Source organism: Pecten maximus, chromosome 19 (genome assembly GCF_902652985.1).
Source record: "Pecten maximus chromosome 19, xPecMax1.1, whole genome shotgun sequence".
NCBI classification, from domain to species: Eukaryota; Metazoa; Mollusca; class Bivalvia; order Pectinida; family Pectinidae; genus Pecten; species Pecten maximus.
The window spans coordinates 31,312,439-31,331,289 of record NC_047033.1 but is presented as its reverse complement, the minus strand read 5'-3'; the positions used below and the strand labels follow the sequence as shown (position 1 = coordinate 31,331,289).

Below are 18,851 nucleotides of genomic sequence, written 5' to 3'. Positions count from 1 at the left end.
GATTCCATAGACAATTTGCTTAACTAATTTATTTAACACTTATGGTGGCATATAATAATTGGTAGGTTTGTAGTGCCGATACCTTCAGTATTACAAACAGAAATTTGATGTTGAAAAAATGTCAGCGATTATTACTGATCGTTGTTAGTCACAAAATCGATACTTCGACTTATTCGAGCATCTCAAGTAGGAATTTTAATGTTAGGACCAAATTTTCACTTCAAATTATCCGAATTATTTTAGTTTTCTTAGTTTTTTTTCACTAGGATAAAGGGAGAATTCGGCCGGGACTGACAACGTATTCAAGTTTTCCGAGTTCGAGTTAATGAGGTTCCACTGTACATCTGGTGAAATATAGTGTTTTTAAATAATATATTATCTTGTAGTATACTCACTGTTTTTATTTGGTCCATATGAGAACCAATCAAGATAATTGGTGGAACACCATTCTTTTCACCTGATTTGCTCTGTGAGTATGTTGCAACTGCATTAAGCCAGTACACTATTTCATCTGAAGAAGTAATTAAGACTGAGGCTTTATTTCAGTAGATGTCACAAGACTGAGAAAAATCAAAAATAAAACATCGCCAAAATAGTACTTTTTTTACTGAAAGAGAAATTCTAACAATTTCACCAAAACAGACAGTTAAGGAACAGTAAATAACACAATCACTTTTCAGTAATACAAGTATGTCTGTCGAATATTGCGAAAGTAAATAGGTCACACTAGTCAGATTAAAGCTTTGCAGATATATTAATTCTTTTGTCATCATGTTTGTTCATCATTCAAGAAAATATTATACAAATAGCGATCATTGATTCTGATGATATGGTTTGCTGATAAAGCATTGTTTGATCTGAACATCAACTCAATTATCTGGAAAAGTGCGTTGTTTTGGTTTTCAATTCTTGGTTTGCATGGTTGTTTATTTTCACTTTCGGGCAAAAAGGGGAGAAATGTCAAAAACTCATATGTACACATATTTTGATGAATGAAACTAATAAGTTAAAACTTGGAACATCTGGATGTAAAATCACTCACCGACAATGATATCTTGCTTGTCTGGATTTTCCCACAAGGAAACATCAAATACCAGCAGGTATATACTGTTTGTCGACATGACGCAGTGATGCCAAGTGTGAAACACTTCATCTCCTCCAAAGTCAAACATTGTTACATAAGCTGTGGATGGGTCATCAACACTATCGTCTTCCTTATTGAAATCTTCAATTGCTTTTCTTTGGTCTTCTGTGATCGGTTGCGGAGGAAGTGGAGGACGTTCGTATACAATAGTATGTGATGCTACAGCCCCCTCTTCTGATTGACCAGGATGTCCAGTATCATCTGTAAATAACACATTTGAATATTAAAGCATACAATCAATTTGCCTTCTATTATTTATTTATCTTCCTACAAAATGACATGTTTTAGTTTTGTTTTTATAAAATGAACAACATAGAATTCTGTCTAGATTTATCTGAGTTTATCAGTTCGGACAGAACTGTAACGGGGAAGTATTACCTGATTTTAATATTTTTACAGTTATTATATGATGTGGTTTAGTTATTATATGATATGGTTCAGTTATTATATGATATGATTCAGTTATTATATGATGTGGTTCAGTTATTATATGATATGGTTCAGTTATTATGATATGGTTCAGTTATTATTATATGATGTGGTTCAGTTATTATATGATATGGTTCAGTTATTATATGATATGGTTCAGCTATTATATGATATGGTTCAGTTATTATATGATATGATTCAGCTATTATATGATATGGTTCAGTTATTATATGATGTATGTGGTTCAGTTATAATATGATATTGTTCAGTTATTATATGATATGGTTCAGCTATTATATGATGTGGTTCAGCTATTATATGATGTTGTTAAGTTATTAGATCATAACACATACCACAGCTCTGGCGTTTACATTACAATGGGAATCAAACATCAAGAGTTCATATACATGTAATACGTGTCAACCTCTGAAACCTCCAATGAGGGAGATCTCTCTCATTCCACATCCAAAATGAGTGAGAAAGTGTGTGAAAAAAGAAGTAGAACGTGACATTTTCGTTGTATTTTGGGGATGTATACTTCCTCATGAGCTTGCGCAGGTGTAAATTACCTCAGGCTACATTTTGATATTTAAATTTGACAACAATAGTTAATTTTAAAGAATGATAATAAAACAAGAGGCCCATGGGGCCTGTATCGCTCACCTGGTTGGATTTGACCAAATGTCAAAATAATGTTCATGTTCAATTCCTTTTGTTTGTTAACCTCAAACAATGCTATATATGGTTATAGTGTGGGGATCCCAACTGCTTTAAAGAAATAATGAAGTCCAGACTCTCTGAGTTTACAACATGCATTTATAACTTTATGACTAGTAGCGATTTAAAGGAATTACCTCTATTTCCCTTATGGGGCCCCTCCCCTTTGGCCCCTCGGGGGTCAGAGTCATCATTTATGCAAAATCTGTTCCCTTCCCTAAAGGATGTTTCTGACCAAATTGGGTTCAAATCCTTTTATAACTTTATGACTAGTAGCGATTTAAAGGAATTACCTATATTTCCCCATTAGCCCCCCCCCTTTGGCCCCTTGGGGGTCAGAGTCACCATTTATGCAAAATCTGATCCCCTTCCCCCAATGATGTTTCTGACCAAATTGGGTTCAAATCCATTCATAACTTTATGACTAGTAGCAATTTAAAGGAATTACCTCTATTTCCCCTATGTGCCCCACCCCTTTGGCCCCTCAGGGGTCAGAGTCATCATTTATGCAAAATATGTTCCCCTTCACATAAGAATAATATATTTCTGACCAAATTGGGTTAAAATCCATTCATAACTTTATGACTAGTAGCGATTTGAAGGAATTACCTCTATTTCCTCATTAGGCCCCGCCCCTTTGGCCCCTTGGGGGTCAGAGTCACCATTTATGCAAAATCTGTTCCCCTTCCCCAAAGGATGTTTCTGACCAAATTGGGTTCAAATCCATTCATAACTTTATGACTAGTAGCGATTTAAAGGAATTGCCTCAATTTCCCCTATTGGGCCCCGCCCCTCAGGCCCCTTGGGGGTCAGAGTCACCATTTATGCCAAATCTGATCCCCTTCCATCAAGGATGTTTCTGACAAAATTTGGTCAAAATCCAATAAGAACTTTTTGACTAGTAGCGATTTGAAGCAAATGTTGACGGACGGACGACGGACGCCGCACCATGGCATAAGCTCACCGGACCTTCGGTCCAGGTGAGCTAAAAAGAATAGAAAAACAAGAGGCCCATGGGGCCTGCATCGCTCACCTGGTTGGATTAGGCCAAATGTCAAAATAATGTTCATATTCAATTTATTTTATTTGTAAATCTCTAACAATGCTATATATGGTTATAGTGTGGTAATCCGAACTTCTTTAAAGATTAATGAAGTCCAGACTCTCTAAGGTCTGAAAGACCTCAAGAATTGCTTTTAGAACATGCATTCATCACTTTATGACTAGTAGCGATTCAAAGGAATTACCTCTATTTCACCTATTGGGCCCCGCCCCTTTGGCCCCTCGGGGGTCAGAGTCACCATTTATGCAAAATCTGTTCCCCTTCCCCCAAGGATGTTTCTGACCAAATTGGGTTCAAATCCATTCATAACTTTATGACTAGTAGCGATTTAAAGGAATTACCTCTATTTCCCCTATTGGGCCCCGCCCCTTTGGCCCCTCGGGGGTCAGAGTCACCATTTATGCAAAATCTGTTCCCCTTCCCCCAAGGATGTTTCTGACCAAATTGGGTTCAAATCCATTCAAATCTGTATGACTAGTAGTGATTTAAAGGAATTACCTCTATTTCCCCTTTTGGGCCCCGCCCCTTTGGCCCCTTTGGGGTCAGAGTCACTATTTACGCAAAATCTGTTCCCCATCCCCCAAGGATGTTTCTGACCAAATTGGGTTCAAATCCATTCATGACTTAATAACTAGTAGCGATTTAAAGGAATTACCTCTATTTCCCTTATTGGGCCCCGCCCCTTTGGCCCCTTTGGGGTCAGTCACCATTTATGCAAAATCTGTTCTTCTTCCCCCAAGGATGTTTCTGACCAAATTGGGTTCAAATCCATTCATAACTTTGTGACTAGTAGCGATTCAAAGGAATTACCTCTATTTCACCTATTGGGCCCCGCCCCTTTGGCCCCTCCGGGGTCAGAGTCACCATTTATGCAAAATCTGTTCCCCGTCCCCCAAGGATGTTTCTGACCAAATTGGGTTCAAATCCATTCATAACTTTTTGACTAGTAGCGAGTTAAAGGAATTACCTCTATTTCACCTATTGGGCCCCGCCCCTTTGGCCCCTTTGGGGTCAGAGTCACTATTTATGCAAAATCTGTTCTTCTTCCCCCAAGGATGTTTCTGACCAAATTGGGTTCAAATCCATTCATAACTTTATGCCTAGTAGCGATTTAAAGGAATTACCTCTATTTCCCCTATTGGGCCCCGTCCCTTTGGCCCCTCCAGGGTCAGAGCTACCATTTATGCAAAATCTATTTCCCTTCCCCCAAGGATGTTTCTGACCAAAATGGGTTCAAATCCATTCATAACTTTTTGACTAGTAGCGATTTAAAGGAATTACCTCTATTTCCCCTATTGGGGCGCCCCGCCCCTTTGGCCCCTCGGGGGTCAGAGTCACCATTTATGCAAAATCTGTTGCCCTTCTGCCAAGAATGTTTCTGGCCAAATTTGGTCAAAATCCAATAAGAACTTTTTGACTAGTAGCGATTTGAAGCAAATGTTGACGGACCGACGGACGACGGACGGACGGACGACGGACGGACGACGGACGCTGCGCCATGACATAAGCTCACCGGACCTTTGGTCCAGGTGAGCTAAAAATGATTAATTCTTTTTAAAAAATGTTTTCAGAAATTTTATTATTAGGAACTGTATTTAGTGAATTATTAATGATGTAGTCACTTGAAATCTGCAACCAGTTTACAAAAGTAACTACTTGTTCTGAAATATTTCTAAATGTATTTATCAAATTATCTCCCTTCCTTTCTCAAATAATAATTACACAGTTATTGATCAATTTTTGTTTTACTGCTAGTTCTATTGTGACATAGGCCTAAAACAAACTTCTTCAAAAGTGCTTTTATTTTTTTCTAACCCAAATTGAAATCCGGATTTTTGTGGCAGTTTGCGACTTTATATTAGTATCGTCCAATTAAAGATGGCGGCTGTACAAACGCTGGTACTGACAGCTACGATTAAGAAAGGCATTATTGGCGTTCATGTGAGTAAATCTTGTTGACATATATTACCAGTGTTTGTTCTTGAAGTGATATATCCTAGTTGTAATCACAAAATTAACTGACCGTGTCAAAGGCACAGTTGTAATGTATACACCGGTAGGCAGGCATGCACGGTGACCGACTCTCCTATCTCACGAAGCCCCAGGCCAGGGCAGCTACACAGGTGGTGGGGTTGTTTTGTTTTCATAATCAGTCTAGGGTCAAAATGTCTGAGATTTCCAGGGTTTTATGAGGGATAAATTTATCCCCGATTCTGGAAATGCACCAAATCAGGATTTCGTGGAAATAATAATGATTTTCCGGGCACTTCCCGCCTAATTCGGGATAGTTGACTACCTATGATGTATAGAGTTCATTGCTATTAACAAATTGGAAAAAAAGATCTTTAGTACAGATAGCCAATATTTAATAAACATGATTATTTCATGGAACCAAAAAAAAAAAAAGTTATTTTACATTTATGCCATCAACCATTTCAGAATTGTTTAAGTACCTGAAACATTATCTTCATTATCTTAATAACAAGTACATGTCCCAATGGCCTGTATTGCTCACCTGGCTCTACAGCAACTTTGAAGTTGATCTAGGTCATTTCTACAGATACTAAGCAGATAACCCCTACATTCAAATATCAGAGTAGGCTATGTTTATTCATGTCAATAAAATTTTCAGTCCTTTATTCCAGCATACTATTGGCCTAATATCAGGTCTCGAATTATCTTTGCTATTCAGCAATCATCGCTTAAAGATCTAAATTTATTTGACCTTGTGACCTTTAAATGGTTATTATTTCGAACAACCTTGGTGGCCCTTTACTCCAGCATGCTACAGGCCCAATATGAAATCCCTTGGCTTCTTGCAATTGGCTATTGAAAAGAAGACGGTTTAAGATTTTAGCCTATTTGACCCATGTTACCTTGAATGAAGGTCAAGGTCATTCATTTGAACAAATGTGGTAGCCCTTTATCCCAGCATGCTAGAGGCCCACAATGAAATATCAAGCCTCTTGGTTATTGAGAAGAAATTGTTAAAATGAAAAACTTGACGATCAGGTGGACATCGTACGCCGCACCACAGCATAGCTTGCCAGGTGAGCTAATAATAAATCACCCTAATTCACTACTTTCTACATGTTTTTATTCTTCATCTGGTTTCTTGAGGGAAGCAACTATAGCTAGCAAATATACATTGGATTGGATACCAATGAAATCAATATCACTTTTACCTTTTAATTATAAAGTTCTAATTTTGAATGATAGCAATGTTAACTCAGAGCTTTTTGGAGAATAATGTTATGTCAGTTGTTTTCATACAGAAGCTGCATGAAGAAAACATGATGGAACAAGGTACGTTTTTTTTAAGGCCAACCTATTTTATTATATTTTTGCACCAATTGTTTTATCTATTTTGACTAAGTTCTATTTTGCCAACCACCTTCCCCTTACAGCCTTCTTTCCAAAGTTGTTATAAAAAAAGAAAAACATTTTACGATTTTCGTAATTACTTTATGATCATCAACTATCATTTTAAACCTATGGTATGTGTTGTATGTTTGTATATTGTAAATTCTGAAGGGATAATATCCGTAGAAACTCTTATATATCTGTACGAAAACTTAAAATTTTATGTATACTTGTATTTTGATGTGGTGGGTTTTGACCCACATCTAAGACGTTTAACTCCTATATATCTTTAAGAGAACTTAATTTTATGTATACTTGTACAGTAGTTGATGTAGCGGGTTTTGGCCCCCATCTAAGACTTTTAAGTGGTACCTATGATGTTATATTCTTTAACAACCGTCGTTTAAATATAATCAATAGCCATTTTCAATTCAACAATAATTATCTTTGTTATAATTTAATTTTGTATGAAACTCGCATTTTCATTGGCTGAAATAATTTTGTTATATCTCCATAACAAAATTTTTGACGTTGCGAAATGTAACGTCATTTTTGATTGGCTGATGACGTTGCGTAATAACTTATCACAGAAAAGAGTTCGCCAAAGAAAGTGAAATATCTTGGTGTGTATAAGATGAAATTAAATTATAAGAATTAACATTAATTATTTTTTCTGTTATACAGTCATAACATAAAAAACTGGAGTGTACTCTCTTCATAAACCGCTTCGCGGTTTATTTAGAGTACACTCCAGTTTTTTTTCTGTTATGACTGTATAACAGAAAAAATAATTGATGTTAATCCTTAAATAATTCATTTTGCTTGTAAAAGTCGTACAAGCTTGCCTTGGTGGTTGCCCTGTATAAATACATCTATTGCAAGCTTTTTGAATTTGATACAGGAAGCCAACAGTTTAGCAAATTTGGTGTGATTACAGCTGCTAGTTTAACCCTTTGCCACATGCAGGTTATAACACTTCAGCACTCTGTGCCAATAGTGCAAAGATACATTGTTGCAATGCAACGTTATCGCGCTGACTGAAATATACATACACCATCTCAATGGAAGTTTTTGAGAAATCAAGCTTTGTTTTGATTAATTTTTCTAAACCTAATTTTGAAAGTGAAATAGTTGTTTTAGACATTTTTAGTAAGTTAGAATTATGTTCAGAATTTCTTAAATTTTAATTCTGTGCTATTTTCTTTATAAAACCAACAACACATAACCACGAAATCAGCTGTATACAAACAGAACAGACAAATTTCAAAATATTTTGACAATGTAATTTATAATTCATTGAATTCCAGTACATGAAATGATTCAACATTAACTCCCAAATGAAACAAACTGAATTTTCAAAGTTTTCACAAGAATATTTCAACAGTTCAGGCTTAAGCCTAGAATATTTTATATCCGATGTCGCGGCGAAGGAATGTGTATCCGACCATTTTGGGTCAAATCTACCTTCGTTTTTCAAATGCCAGCGAGCGTAGTTATTAGTGTGTCGAGCTATGGTGGAAAACTGATTCTCATTGAAGAAAAGGTAGAAATAATCAATGGGACTTGCAGTATCAACATCAAAAGTTTCTGGAAGTACTGGCCCCGTTTCCCTAACAAAATCATACTGTGATCGGCGAAAAATCTCGGTCAACATTAACCTAATGGCGGCAGTACAACTAGTCGCCGTTCGTCCTCATTTTCGGACTCGTTATCTGTTAACAGTTCATTTAGAACATCGTTAAGATCAATATATGACTCAATGTATTCATGTCCAAAGCCATCGAACTCTAAATTATCATCATCGTCAAAAACGTCGCGCAAAATCGTAGCCACAGCCGCCATCACGCCTTGTGTTGTCACACTTTTCTACACTCATGACTCGCACTTTCTAGGTTAATTTATTCAAAAACTTTCGTATGAATGACGTGTACAAATCTGATTGGTCGATGCATTGATATCTTCTTAAAATAGTATCAGGGATTTCCAGATAGGTGTCGCTCTCAATCACGGGATTTTCCATGTCTAAGTTTACCGAACCGGCATGGCGTCGAGAGGCGCTTACATTGAGATAACGTAGAGGCGTCGAGAAGCGCTTACATGGAGATAATGCAAAGGCGTCGAGAAGCGCTTACATGTGGCAAGGGGTAAAGGCGTCCAGAGGCGCTTACATGTGGCAAAGGGTTATAGGGACAATTTAGTCAAGTTTGTTTACATTTTTATCATTTCAAATTATTTCAAGAAAGTGTACTTCAGTTTTCCTTATGAACTATCCTTGGTCATATATTGATACACGTTTATGTTTTCCATGCGGTTTTTAATAAATTGCAAGGAGGCTTATAATCGTATAACCATATGATTTATATGCAAATGAGCAAGTCATCTCGACACACTTTGTATACATGTGTGCAAGCACAGCCCCGTCTCGTGACTGTAGACAACATTGGTTTGCATTTGAAGTTGTTAGTGGATATTTTAACTACATAGGTTGCGGGTCTCGTACCAAACGTAGACAGTGAATGGATCAACAAAATATATGGAGAATTTCTGTTAGGACTGTTGCGACAAAAATGAAGATGTTCATATAGTTGCGAGCGAGTTTGCCGAGACTTGACCTAGATCAGCCTACGGAGTAATGTTGAGGTGCGATATTTTTGTTCCGTACAACTTTAATTATCATAATTCCATTCATACTTGTTATAAGTATTATTATGATTACATCATGGATGAAATAAATTACCTAGATGGGTGTTAGCGTTTGTTTGCATTCGTACACAAATGACAAGAGGCCCAGGGGCCTTAACGGTCATCTGATTCTAAATTAAAGACCCTTATATTATTGTAGTATGCATTCTCTTTAGCAGGTTTAATGGCACTGTTGGCTATGGTGGCCATCTTGGATTTCTGACTGACCGAATAAATAACATCACTTAGCCAGGACCATCTCAGGATCATTTCATGCAAGTTTCAGCTCATTCTCACCAGTGGAACTTGAGAAGAAGTTTCAAATGTGTTTTTAAAATGGCGGCCATGTGGGATTTCAGACATACCCGAAAAATAATAACACTTAGAGTTAAATCCCACTAGTAGAATTTGAGAAGAAGTTTGAAATAGGTGCTGTTCAGGAAAACCATGATTGCGCAATCATGTTAAAAAATTGCTACGGTTGCTGCCATGTCAAACTTTTTTACGATGCCGAAAAATAACAACACTTTGTTGGCTCTCCTTCCTTAACATCCTCACCAATTTCCAGCTCAATGGCACCAGTGAAACCGGAGCAGAAGTTTAAAATGTGTTTTTCAACATGGCTGCCATCTTGGATTTCTGACTGACCAGATACATAACACCACTTGGTCAGGACCATCTTAGAATTATTTCTGGTAAGTAATAGAACTAAATCCCACTGGTGGAATTTGAGAAGTTTGAAATAGGTGTTGATCAGAAGAACCATGATTGTGCAATCATGTTACAAAATGGCCGCCATGGCTACCATGTCAAAGTCTTACAAGGCCAAAAAATAACAACAATTTGCTGGCTTTCCTTCCTTAACATCCTCACTAATTTCTAGCTCAATGGCACTTGTGGAACTGGAAAGAAGTTAAAAATGGGTTTTTTTCAAGATGGTTGCCATGGCAGCCATCTTGGATTTCTGACTGACCCGATAAATAATAACTCTTGGTCAGGACCATCCAAGGATCATTTCATGCAAGTTTTAGCTCATTCTCACCAGTGGAACTTGAGAAGAAGTTTCAAATGTGTTTTTAAAATGGCGGCCATGTGGGATTTCAGACATACCCGAAAAATAACAACACTTGGTCAGGACTATCCCAGCATCATTTCAGGCAAGTTTAAGCTCAATCCCACTGGTGGAACTTGAGAAATGTTTGAAATGTGAAAAGTTTACGCACGGCGCAGGATGCACGACGACGCAACATGATGACTATAGGTCATCCTGACCCTTCGGGTCAGATGACCTAAAAACTTTGTCAGGATGGCTTGGTTTATTTTGTTTAACGTCCTATTAACAGCTTATGTCATTTAAGGACAGCCTCCCGTGCGTGCGACATGCATGCATGCGTTGAGTGCGCGTGTGTGTATTGGGAGGCTGCGGTATGTTCGTGTTAAGTCTCCTTGTGATAGGCCGTAACTTTTGCCGATTTATAATGCTACCTCACTGAAGCATACTGCCGACGACACCCAGCAGGACTTTGTCATGACCATCTCAGGATCATTCAAAGCAAGTTTCAGCTCAATTTCACCAGTGGAACTAACGGACAGCGCACGGCGATGGATGAAGCCCGATGACTGCAGGTCATCCTGACCCTTCAGGTCAGATGACCTTAATATTCATAAGTGAAAAATTAAAATATTTGACCTTGACCTAGTATTTGGACCTGATAACTTTGGCCATCAACCTGAATATTTAGTCAGTTAATTGACTCAGTGATTAATTCCAAGGAAATTGTTTTTCTAATGTTATCATTAAATGTTATTAGTGAAAAAATACTGTCATTCTTTAAGAAACAAGAGCCCCATGGGGCTTGTATCGCTCACCTGGTTGGATTTTGACCAAACTTCTAAATAAGGTTCATGTTCATTTCGTTATTAGGCTTTTTTTTGTCTATCTCAAACAATACTATATATGGTTATAGTGTTGAGATCTCAAATGCTTTGAAGAAATAACCCAGAAATGAAGTCCAGACTCTCTAAGGGACTGTATGAAAAGGGATAGGTTTTACAACATGATTGTGTTTATCCTTTAACGTCCAGCTATGCTTTACATGGCTATGGGATGGGAATCTCAACAGTTTCAAAAATATAACCAAAACACTACTGGTAAATCCTTAGGGGTGTGGAAAGACCCCTATACCTACAACATGATTTTGTTGATCTCTTTATGTCTAACAATGCTGTATATGGTTATCGGGTGGGGATCTTAATATCAAAGAAATTAAATAAGCAGGGACAGAAAAAGACCCCAGGGCATATTTTTGGGTTGGTCACAGTAACTATTTATGAAAAAATCTGTTTCCCTTTTCCAAGGATGTTTCTGACCAAATTTGGCTAAAATCTATTCAGAACTTTTACAACTAGCGATTTGAAGAGATTAAATTTACCATATTTCTCCAATTGGGTCCTGCCCCTTTAGCCCCCGGGCCGGGGGTCAGAGTCACCATTTCTGCAGAATCTGTTCTTCCTCCAAGGATGTTTTTGATCAAATTGGGTTCAAATCCATTGATAAGTTTATGACTAGTTGCAATTTAAAGGAATTGCCTCTATTTCCTCTATTGGGCCCCGCCCCTCTGGACTCAGGGGGTTCAGAGTTATCATTTATGCAAAATCTGCTCCCTTTCCCTAAGGATGTTTCTGACTAAATTGGGTTAAAATCCATTCACAACTGTATGACAAGTAGCGATTTATAGGCATTACTTCTATTTCCCCTATTAGGCCCCACCCCTCTGTCCACTTGACGGTCAGATTCGAATTCACCATTTATGCAAAATATGTTCCCATTTCCAAAGGATGTTTTTTACCACATTTGATTAAAATCTGCAGAGTATTTTATGACTAGTGGTGATTTTTAACAAATGTTGATGGACAGACGGACCATGGCATAATCTCACAGGACCTTTGGTCCAGCTGGGCTAAAAAAAATGAATTTGTTTGCTTGCTTGTTGTGTTTTTTTTTAGTTCCTTCTTTTGGACCCCAGGTCACTTTGGTCCCTAAAAAGCCACACCTTCCATTTATAAATCATCAATATCTCCTTCACTCAATTATGCTCATAACAAAATTTTGTCAAAATCAGCTCAGTTGTTCAGGACAAGTAGTGATTTAAATAAGGATTTGCTTCAACTTCCCCTATTATTAAGCCCTGTCATTTTGACCCCTATAAAACAAGAGGCTCACACGCCTTAACAATCACCTGAGTTTTGAAACATTTCTGTCAATTTTATTCTTTTTGACCCTGCCTATCAGATTCTGGGGGTCAGTCGGGCCAACATTTGCATACCATCAAACTGCCTTTAAAAACTGCTAATTCTAAACAAGCAAGAATGCATTCCAAAAGAAATCAAACAAATTATACTCAAAAATGTGATTTCCCTTTATAAACCTCCCCTGGGGCAAACATGAGATCCCAGTGTCATAAAATTCATAAATTTGGTAAAGGACCTTTAGACCTTTCTGTCAATTAAGAGCATTTGATATTGCTTTATTTGGGCCTTGAGAAGATTTTTTTAAATTTCAGTCCATTTGACCCTATTTGCCCCTAACCCCTCAGTCCCCTGGGGGATGGGGACCATATACTTCACAATTATGGTTGACGTTTACGCAAAACATCGTTAAAATTTGTTCAGGGATTTCTAAGAAGAAGTCAAAAATGTAAATTGTTTACGGACAGATGACGCCCTACGACGGACAAAGGGCGATTAGAATAGGTCACTTGAGATAGTTTTCTCAGGCGACCTAAAAATGTGTCCACGACTAGTAGCAATTTTAATTAAGTGTTGATGAATGGCTGACAGACGGAAAGAAAGCTGATGGACTCTGCTCCATGGCACACCTCCGGGCTTGATGAAATAACTAGGGACTCAGAAGGGAACAGAAACATCAAGTTTTTTTCTTCCAGTCATTTCAAGAAAATGTCAGAACAAGGATTGTTCACAGACAGATGACCAACAACACACACAAAAGAAAGCCGACATAAACAGACCACTTTTATCAGATGGTGGGCTTAAATGTCGATACATGGAGACTTAATCATGGCAATACCGAGAATCAGTATATACTCACATACGCTCAAATGTCATTTAAAAAATACCGTTTGAATGTGCATTCGATGTTTCCATTTCCTGTACGGTTCCATCGTCTACATTCCTGTGGTGTTGCCGTAAGCGTTGATTGCATAACTCTGCGTCCTTTCCTTTCTCTATTTTTTCCCTTTCCTTTCCACTCTTTCCAAGTTTGTATCTTATTCGTTTGGATAGTAGCTTAGCCATATTAGTAGGTTCTTGGCCTCCAGGTTTGATTTGTTTCCTTAGTAACTGCCTCATCAAACATGTTTTCCCTGCTCGAGCATGACCAATGAAAGTCAATTTGATATTTTGTGTTTCCAGTTTCTGTTTCATTCTGCGCTTATATTTGGTTTCTTTGTCAAGTGCATCTGGGATAAATGAAGGCAAAGTAGATACGATTAGTAAACAAACAACAATGAAAGAAAAACACATGTAATGTCACTAATGACATGCTGTACCGTACATGTATGAGTAATGGAAGCTAATGCGTTACTGGTTTTGTATATTTCTATTAAATATAATCTTTGAATTATCTTAACTTGCATCATTAAAATCTCATTATTTTATAAAAAAATGTTTATCAGTGATAACATAAACAAGAGGCTAATAGCTTTATTTAATGAGGTCAAACCATACTATAAATAGTTTGGGGGTGAAAATCTCAACTGCTTCAAAGATCAAACCCAGAAACAATGTTCAGGCTCCTCAGTGGTGTGGAAAGACCACAGGGATTGTTTTTACAACATGACTGTGTTTTAAGAAACTCAGCTCCTTAGGGTGAGGAAATATCCCTGGGCTTATTTTTCATCAGGATTGTGTTTATCTCTTGGTGCCCAGTAATACTATATATGGTTATGGGATGGGAATCTCAATGGTTTCAAAATACAACAAGGACATAGTTGTCAAGATCCCCCACCTATGCAAATATTTCATTACACAAAATCAAAGTCGGCAATGAAAATAAAACATGAAACATATGACATAGCATTAAGAATCATTACATGTATTTGTGTTCAGTCATCAAGTTCCTGTGAAATTAATGAACACATTAAGTAACAAGTCTACCAAGCAAGTTTCATAAAAATCTGATCATTCCTTCAAAATATATTGTGTGGAAAGTAATCAGCCAAACAGGTCACAGCAGCCTCATTGAATAGGATCTTGGCGCCCACCATTGATAATCCATATCAGTCAAATGAAAGACTGATCTTTACTCTTCTTCTCCCTTTTTTCATTCTTCCTTCAAAACATTTAATAACTTTATATAACACTATATATACAGCAGTAACAAACTGCAATTGCCAAAATCCAGGATTGCCTTATGCATGTCAGCCATGTTATTTCCCATTTGATCCTAAAATGCAATATCGACAACTTAGGACAAAGGAAAACCTACATATGGAATTTGAGAAAGATCCCTTCAGTACTTTCAGAGAAATAGCAATAACAATTGTCAAAATCCAAGATGGACGTCTGTCTACTACTCTACTATGTTGGTTTTCCAATAGGTCCCAAATTTGAAATGCATTATGCACAACTAGGCATCAAGGAGAACTAATATATGAAAATTGAGAAAGATCCTGTCAGTAATTTCTGAGAAAGACATCAATTAGATGTGATACCATTGGGTACCAAACTGTGACAACCAGACATCAATCAGCCGTGATACCATTGGGTACCAAACTGTGACAACCAGACATCAATCAGCCGTGATACCATCGGGTACCAAACTCTTACAACCTGACATCAATCAGCTGTGACACCAATGGGTACCAAACTCTTACAACCAGACATCAATCAGAAGTGATACCATTGGGTACCAAACTCTTACAACCATACATCAATCAGCTGTGATACCATTGGGTACCGAACTGTTACAACCAGACATCAATCAGCTGTGATACCATTGGGTACCGAACTGTTACAACCTGACATCAATCAGCTGTGACACCAATGGGTACCGAACTGTTACAACCAGACATCAATCAGCTGTGATACCAATGGGTACCAAACTCATACAACCTGACATCAATCAGCTGTGATATCATATGGTACCAAACTTTTACAACCAGACATCAATCAGCTGTGATATCATTGGGTACCAAACTGTTATGACCAAACAACAGTCAGCTGTAATACCATTGGGTACCGAACTGTTACAACTTGACATCAGCCGTGATACTATTGGGTACCAAACTGTTACAACCAGACATCAATCAGCTGTGATACCATTGGGTACCAAACTCTTACAACCAGACATCAATCAGAAGTGATACCATTAGGTACAAAACTCTTACAACCAGACATCAATCAGACGTGATACCATTGGGTACCAAACTGTTACAACCAGACATCAATCAGCTGTGATACTATTGGGTACCAAATTCTTACAACCAGACATCAATCAGCTGTGATACCATTGGGTACCAAACTCTTACAACCAGACATCAATCAGCTGTGATACAATTGGGTACCAAACTCTTACATAGACATTAATCAGCTGTGATACCATTGGGTTCGAAACTCTTACAACCTGACATCAATCAGCTGTGACACCAGTGGGTACCAAACTCTTACAACCTGACATCAATCAGCTGTTTTACCATTGGGTACCAAAATGTTACAACCTGACATCAGCTGTGATACCATTAGGTACCAAACTGTTACAACCAGACATCAATCAGCTGTGATACCATTGGGTACCAAACTGTTACAAGCTGACATCAATCAGCTGTGATACCATTGGGTACCAAACTGTTACAAGCTGACATCAATCAGCTGTGATACCATTGGGTACCAAACTCTTACAACCAGACATCAATCAGAAGTGATACCATTGGGTACAAAACTCTTACAACCAGACATCAATAAGACATGATACCATTGGGTACCGAACTGTTACAACCTGACATCAATCAGCTGTGATACCATTGGGTACCAATTCTTACAACCTGACATCAATCAGCTGTGATACCATTGGGTACCAAACTCTTACAACCAGACATCAATCAGCTGTGACACCAGTGGGTACCAAACTCTTAAAACCTCACATCAATCAGTTGTTTTACCATTGGGTACCAAACTGTTACAACCTGACATCAGCCGTGATACCATTAGGTACCGAACTGTTACAACCAGACATCAATCAGCTGTGATACTATTGGGTACCAAACTGTTACAACCAAACATCAATCAGCTGTGATACCATTGGGTACCAAACTGTTACAACCAAACATCAATCAGCTGTGATACCATTGGGTACCAAACTGTTACAACCAGAAATCAATCAGCTGTGACACCATTGCATACCAAACTGTTACAAGCTGACATCAATCAGCTGTGATACCATTGGGTACCAAACTGTTACAACCAGACATCAATCATCTGTGATACCATTGGGTACCAAACTGTTACAAGCTGACATCAATCAGGTATGATACCATTGGGTACCAAACTGTTGCAACCTGAAATTAATTTGCTGTGATTCCATTGGGTACCAAACTGTTACAACCAGAAACCAATCAGCTGTGATACCATTGTGTACCAAAATATTACAACCAGACATCAATCAGCTGTGATACCATTGGGAACCAAACTGCAATGATCAGATAACAGTCAGCTGTGATACCATTTGATAACAAACTGTTACAACCAGACATCAATCAGCTGTGATACCATTGGGTACCAAACTGCTACAACCAGACATCAATCAGCTTTGATACCATTGGGTACCAAACTGTTACAACCAGACATCAATCAGCTGTGATACCATTGGGTACCAAACTGTTAAAAGCTGACATCAATCAGACATGATACCATTTGGTACCAAACTGTTACAACCTAATATCACTCAGCTGTGATACCATTGGGTACCAAACTGTTATGACCAGATAACAGTCAGCCATGATACCATTGGGTACCGAACTGTTACAACTTGACATCAGCCGTGATACTATTGGGTACCAAACTGTTAAAACCAGACATCAATCAGCTGTGATACTATTGGGTACCAAACTCTTACAACCTGACATCAATCAGTTGTTTTACCATTGGGTACCAAACTGTTACAACCTGACATCAATCAGCTGTGATACTATTGGGTACCAAACTGTTCCAACCAAGCATCAATCAGCTGTGATACCATTGGGTACCAAACTGTTACAACCAGACATCAATCAGCTGTGATACCATTGGGTACCAAACTGTTAAAAGCTTACATCAATCAGCTGTGATACCATTGGGTACCAAACTGTGACAACCAGACATCAATCAGCTGTGATACCATTGGGTACCAAACTGTTACAACCAAACATCAATCAGCTGTGATACCATTGGGTACCAAACTGTTACAAGCTGACATCAATCAGCTGTGATACCATTGGGTACCAAACTGTTACAACCAGACATCAATCAGCTGTGACACCATTGTGTACCAAACTGTTACAACCAGACATCAATCAGCTGTGATAACATTGTCTTCCAAACTGTTACAACCAGACATCAATCAGCTGTGACACCATTGTTTACCAAACTGTTAAAACCAGACATCAATCAGCTGTGATACCATTGGGTACCAAAGTGTTACAAATTTGAAATTGTACATGATATTAGATAAAGGTATAATCTGTACTGGGTCGCGAACAGTTACCGTGAAGTACCAGTTACCGTGATTTTCCAGCGCAAACAAGCACGCGCGTAATTTCGCGATGTTGGAGGCTGTTGCGAAAAGAGGATAGAATGGGAAGTTTTCGTTCACTGAAAAATTTCATTTTAATCGATAATTAGAGTTTGACTTGTTACTGCTTATGTATCAGGGGGGATCGATGTTATGTCCACTTACTTGCAGATATTCGCAAAAGAAATCAGTATGTTGTTTGTTTAACAAGCTTCTGTCAAAACAGTCAAACCAAGAAGGGTCATGGTGACGCAAGGGCGCACCCGCCAAGGGAGATCACTCTCACGTCGTACTAATAAAACCGAGGTGTATTATTTAACAAGACACGTCTGCTCTTTGTTTTCACAGTTTGTGACATACTGTCGATAAAAAAAACTATCAATAAAAAAAATTATATGTCTATTGATATTGTCTCAAATTTACTATGTATGTACATTTCAAAAAAATAATAAAAAATGAATAACGAAATAAATAAATATATAAAGAGTGCTCTAAATAAATAAATCTGATAATAAACAAGAGATCCCAGAGGGATCTTGGCGCCCACCATTGAAGGATCTTCATACGTTCTATGTCAGATTGATCTTCTCCCTACTTTTCCCTTCATTTTACTAATCTGTGCAAAATGAGAAACATCCCTCCAGTACTTTTCAAACAAAGGAATCCTA

At 37.9% G+C, this 18,851-nt stretch overlaps 1 protein-coding gene across 2 annotated transcripts in view; it reads right to left on the bottom strand.

Moving 5' to 3' along the window:
- LOC117317348 overlaps window positions 1-18,851 on the bottom strand; it is a 57,338-nt gene that overhangs the window by 28,351 nt on the left and 10,136 nt on the right. For both annotated transcript variants that reach the window (XM_033872148.1, XM_033872149.1), the window contains 3 exons: window positions 13,535-13,876; window positions 1,043-1,345; window positions 396-511 (listed from right to left, as the gene is read on the bottom strand). In XM_033872148.1, coding sequence (XP_033728039.1) covers window positions 396-511; window positions 1,043-1,345; window positions 13,535-13,876 — 761 coding nt within the window. The remainder of the gene's footprint in view (window positions 1-395; window positions 512-1,042; window positions 1,346-13,534; window positions 13,877-18,851) is intronic.